Below are 6,000 nucleotides of genomic sequence, written 5' to 3' on the forward strand. Positions count from 1 at the left end.
TCTGTTGCAAGTTCATTCTGAGCCTTAGCTTTCTTGACTTCATATTTGCAGGTTTGGGTATTTGCTGATATTCTGCTTTAGATATGCACCCATCTTTCCATTTTTAAATTCTTGTCCTTTTTGTCTTTCAGTTTATCAGAGTTCTTTGTGCAGCCATGCTGGTTTCTTTTGAGATACCTTATTTTCTTCTTTATTGGAATTGTGCTAGACTGGGTTTTTATAATCTCACTTTTTAAAGTTCCCAAGCTCCTTGGATTCTTTTCCCTCTTAGGATTCTCATCCCTGAAATCCTTCTCAAGCTCTTTTCAAGTTTCCAATCAGTTTTCTGGAAGTGCAAGATTCTAGTTTGACTTGGTTCTATTGCTTGAGCTTACAATAATGTTGAATTCCAATACTGCATGGTCCTCCCAAGGTTTCTGTTACTTCAACCACTTCTATCATTTAATCTGTTAGTGAGAATTAAGTCCAGTATGGCTGAACCTCTAGTTCCCTTCTCTACCTTTTGGGAGACAAAGCTGTCTGCTAGATTTGTGAGGAATCTGTTTGATTTTCCAGTAGGTACAGTGTTTGTCTCCCCAGTTGATCTAAGGTTAGTTAAGGTCCCCCATTAATATTGTGGTGTGCTTCCTATGTATCTTAATTAACTGACCAGCAAAAAGTTCAAATATTTCCTGTGATTGGGTTCAAACCCATTTGTTGTGTTCAATATGTTTTTCATCATTGTTCTGGATTTCTGTGGAGATCGATTTATTATACCACCTCTTTTATTAAGTCTGTTTCTTTTAAACAATTTAAATCTGCAAGAACATCTTCAAAAATATGTGTTTCTATATTGTAAGTTGAAAAGGAAGAAACGGATATTATAAAGGGGGAGTGATATGCAAAATTTGTCTGCATGTTCTTGTTCTGAGGACAGAGACTTTATTTTAACTGCAATTAGTGCTCTAATCTGAAAATGAAAAAGAACACATACAATATAGGAATGGAAAGAGTCCCAGGTCACCAAGGAAAACTATACACAAATAGCCTAGAACTGTGTCAGAAAAGACAAAGTTCAGAATGAGGTGAATCTAGGAAACATAAAAAATAACAAAATCTGTTTCTTTAGATAAGTTCAAAATAAAAACGAAGCTCTAGGTAGCATAGTGACCATTCAATTATGACAAAATTCTAATATCAATTGTGGAAAAACAGAACTTTTACTATTAGTTTTTCAATGATTTGAATAAAGAAATTGATAATTTATAAAATCTGCAGGTAACAGCATTGAGCAGAATAATTTCCTAACAGAAATAAAGTTCAAAATTGCCAACTGCATTCTAATCTAACTTGTGGTATAAACTCAGCGTAGCTACGTCTCGTCCTACTTCAATGTGTTATGAGAACCCATAAAATTGGGTAAATTATGGTTCAGTTGCCCATAAGTAGGGATGTTATACAATCCCCCACCCCTTCCAGGATTTCCCAAACTCTTAATTCTACCAACAGTACTTTGTATGAAATATGGGCCATTGACCGCCTGATCTGCCATTTGTTGTGTCCTTATGTGAGAACATCTCTAGAAGAGACAGATGAGGAGGAGGACCACTACATGATCAAAATAAGCTTTCTGTGCCACTTGAACAGGACAAGCCCAGAGTTAGACTCAATATTTTCTATAACTGATTAAGTGCAACTATCATGGTCATTCTGCCACTGGATCAAATATCAGAAGCCAGAAACAAGCAATGGACTGTTTGTTTGCAAGATGATACTTTGGGAATAAAGGTCTACTCAGCAGTAATTCTGAGTCTCTGTATAAACCTGCCTGGTTAGGATTACCAAGCACCAGCTGAGTTAAGGTTGTTAACATAATATAGCTGGATGGCCTTCAGCCAGATTAGGCTTAACAAGCACCAGATGAATCAGGGCAGAGTAATTGCAGCCTGGAGTTTAAAGCTTTCTGCTGGAGGATAACTCATGATTGTAAAGTTATGTGATCAGTTGTCCCTCCATCCTGATAGAGCTCCTTACTGTACAAATGCTTTACAATCTAGAGCCTGACCTTTGATCTGTCTTTGTGTTGCAACTCATTTGAAAATAGGCGTTATCATATTGTAACTATGGTTCTGAGATTTCCTGACACACAGCAGAGAATCACTTTAAATTATATACAATGGGGGAAGGGAGCAGACAATAGCTTAATTTAGACCTTAAATTAGCAGTATTAGCTACAGTAATAGTGGTAGTTATATATACAAGTTAAAAATGCTCAAATGATTGATACTGTATTACACAGGGCTGAAACTCATCAGATGCTACTCAATCACATCATGTCCTAATAGTAGTTCATAGTAATGGCTGTTATGGATGTTGTCATGCAAGTTAACATTTTAGGGTGTGCTTGGGGAGAGTTGATTGCATGTTGATTTCTTCAGATGAAAGACTCCTCTATTATGTATGCAAGTTATTCTAAAATTTCAGTATTGGTTTTGAATATCACCTATTTATTCTAAAGCACAAGGATATGTATTTTTATCAATCCGATAAAACACAATTTGAATGAAGAAACACCATCCACTCCACTGTATCAACTTTTTAACTACCATTATGTCTACCAGCAGTATTTCTCAGGTATGCTAATGTACATAAAAGTGAAATGGGCGGTTTTATAAATCAAATGATTAAACAAATGTATAACTGAAACTACAAGAGCTAAACTAGTATTGTAAGCAAACATGTGAAGGAGTTAGCCAAAACAAAGTACTATTTATAAGTACATGTTTAAAGAATCAGCATAAAGTATTTGACATTTATTTGTTCTAAAAAGTATGCAGCTTAAAACAGAAATAAAGTTTGTTATTGAAATACCTGCAACAGTATGCCAAGTAAAAATATTTTAGGTGCACTGATTATAAATGAAGACTGGTTTAAATTTTACAAGCAGCTCTTTCCACTGTAGGATCAGAGGTTAATGTTTCATTTCTGAAGGGCATAACTAATAACAATGCTCAATATAAAATTAAGAGTTTGTCTCTGAAAGACTCTTTCAATTCTAAGGGTGTTTGTTTTTTTGCATGCAAGCTAACAAAAGACAAGAAAATGACCAGCATACCTAAGGAAAGAAATTACATTATTAAGAATGTTTGAATGCAAGGGAGGCATTACAGAACTATTTAAAATTGTGCAAAAGATGGTAAATATAAACAGGGGGGGAAAGATCCAGAAGGACCAAATTACACAGGGAGGAGTTTATAACAGAAACACTATGTTGCACAAGCCCTAATTGAGCTATGGAATTCAAAGCAGATGCAGCAACACCTCCAATCCAGATAGTTTTGTAGGAACATTATCAAGTCCATGGAGGATAAGGCTAGCAATGACTAATAGTTATCTTCAATATCTGAGACAGTAAGGTTCAAACTGTACTAATAATTGCTTGGGGATACAAGACACTTGGTAATGAGTATATGTTGCTTGTAGGCTAACCACAGACACATGCTTTGTGCTGTTGGAATAGAAAACTGGATTAGGTCACACCTTTATTTCATCCAGCACAAATGAAATGAAATAAAAGTTGCAGTATGTTATATATTAGAGAATTACTGAAATGTAAATAAATCCAGCTCTGCATGTCCAGGTCTACCATATGACCTTATAGGTATATCTTAAGATTTTAGACAGCTGCATAACTAAAATCCAGCATAACAGAACAAAATTGTCTATCTTTTAGCCAAGCCTCCTTTCTCACTCCCAAATCCACAATTACTGGCACAGCTCTCACCCACCCCATTTAACTTTAATGTGGTGGAACTTGTGAGTAAAATGCACATGACTGCACCAAGTATCCATAAGTAACAACAGTGTACACAATTTAGGGAAGATAGATTTCCATCCCCTCTCTTCTTTTTGAGAAACCTAAAATACTGCGATCCTAATCACACTGATCTGAAAGGGTTCTTACTCAAACTAATGCTCTCTTCCTTAAGGAAACCTAATCAGAATCAAGCCAATCGATTCCGAAGGAGTAACAGAACCACCGTGACAAAAGACAAGCGTTAATATATTTTTTTAAATTGAAAAAAAAAACCCCTTTAATACGTTTAGAAGGAAACTAAGGACCAGCCTGGGAGTAAATCTCCCTGGCTGTAGCTCGCCAACACATGATTATGTGCACAATTGTTGCACAACCCGCTTTGGCTGTTGTTCTTTTTCCTCCTCCTTAAAAAAAAAGGCGACATCGGCAGAGTCTCTCTCCCTCGTTCCGCAAAGAGGGACCAACCTTTCTTTCAGGTCACGTTAAGCGAGGTCTGGAAGCTCCCCTTAGAAAGGGGGAGGTGGGTCCCAAGCCCTGCGCAGACTGCCACCAAGTCGGCACCCCCACCCCTCCGCCCACCATCTCTAGGGCAGCTTATCCCCCTTCCACTCCCATCCGTCCCAAGCAGCACCTAGGCCCGAGGAGGCGAAGACGCCGACCAGTCCCCGGGTTCCCTTTCTCGTCGCACCCCGCCAGCGCTCCGGCCAAAAGAAGAGGCTTGCTGGGGAAGGACCCAAGACGCCACTCCGTCGCCGGCCCGCTTTCTTCAAGCGAAGGGCGTTTTGCCCCAGAGAACCCGCGGCGGCGGCCCCCGGAAAATGGCTGCCGCTGGAGCCGAGCCTTTCCAGGCAGAGCAGCTGCGGCAGAGCGCACCTCCGGACCTTCCAGCCGCGCAAAGCGGCTCCAAGCCGGCGGTTGGAAGCATGGGAGGGTCGAGAGAGGCGCTTCCGAGGCGGAGGGCCGCCCTCCCCACCTTACCTTTGAATTTGAGCTCATGCTGCGGCTCCAGGATCAAGACCTGCTCAGTTTTCGCCATGTTGGCTCCCGCTCCTCCTCCTCCTCGGCGGCGGTTGAAGCACCAAGCGGGGCCGGAGGGAAAGCGGAGCAAACGCCAGTGACGGCCCTCAAGGGGAAAAAAAAACAAAACGGGGGTGCGGAGGAAAGGAGCCGAGGTGGCGAGACGGAGGCGGCCGACGGTCCTTCCCGACAAGGCAAAGCGGGTCGAAAAAGAGGCGCGGAGAAAAAGGGGACTAAAGCGAGGACCCGCTCGGCGGCTTTGGGGCACGGCCAGAGAAATGAGCCGGCGCGCGCCCAGCACGCAAGCTGACGCTTCCCACCCTCGCCAGGAGGAGGAGGAGGAGGAGGCGGCGGCGGGGAAGGACGTTGCAGCACGGGCGGGCCTGGGCTGGCGGTGGGAGAAGGAGGAGGAGGAGGGCGAAGGGGACTGCAAGCTGACGTTTCCCGCCGGCTCGGGCGGGGCTTTAAGGCCGCCCTTCTCTTTCGTCAGGGGAGGTTTGCGCGTAACGTGGGAAGAGGTTTTAAAGGCAAAAAAAAAAAGGGGGGGGGGAGGCGCGCAGGCGCTGCGCCGGTTTGAAACGCGCCGCGCTATCGTGGCGCGCAATTGGGGGTTGCGTCCTGAGGGAGGGGAAAAAAAGGAAGATGCTTGTAAAAACGCCGCAGTCCCGGCGTGGGAGCTTTAGAAACAAGTCAAAGGGACGGCAGTGGGGCTTTCTCTCCCGAAACGGGGTGATGCCTCGCTTAGTAGAAAGTCGGGTTTTGCATAACGTGACCGTGGATGTGCAAAGATGGGCGCCCGTCTCCTGGGGAAGAAAGGAAAACCCTCAGAGAAAAATGGAGGAGGAAGGATTACAGGTAGTCCTCGACATATGGCCGTAATTGAGTCCAAAATGCCTGTTGTTCAGTGAAATATTTGTTAAGTGACTTTTGACTCGTTTTATGACCTTTCTTGCCCACAGTTAAGTGAATCACTGCAGTTGATAAAGTTAGTGTTGTTAAGTGAATACAGCTTCCCCCTTGACTTTGCTAGTCAGAAGGTCACCAAAGGGGATCACGTGACCCTGGGACACTGCAACCGTCATAAGTGTCAACCAGTTGCCAAGCATCTGAATTTTGATCACGGGGATGCTGCCAAGGTCGTAACTGAAAAATGGTCATAAGTCACATTTTTCCGTGCCGTTGTAACT

At 42.9% G+C, this 6,000-nt stretch overlaps 1 protein-coding gene across 1 annotated transcript in view; it reads right to left on the minus strand.

The window, feature by feature from the left end:
- Window positions 1-5,283, minus strand: part of VAPB (VAMP associated protein B and C) — a 53,048-nt gene extending 47,765 nt beyond the window's left edge. Inside the window, exon 1 of the mRNA XM_026664926.2 lies at window positions 4,775-5,283. Within this exon, the coding sequence (XP_026520711.1) occupies window positions 4,775-4,832 (58 nt within the window). The 5' untranslated portion in view covers window positions 4,833-5,283. The remainder of the gene's footprint in view (window positions 1-4,774) is intronic.
- Between the last annotated feature and the right edge of the window lie 717 nt (window positions 5,284-6,000).

Source organism: Notechis scutatus, chromosome 3, assembly GCF_049901735.1.
Source record: "Notechis scutatus isolate UNSWTSFEM ecotype Mainland chromosome 3, rNotScu1.2, whole genome shotgun sequence".
Taxonomy (NCBI): Eukaryota; Metazoa; Chordata; class Lepidosauria; order Squamata; family Elapidae; genus Notechis; species Notechis scutatus.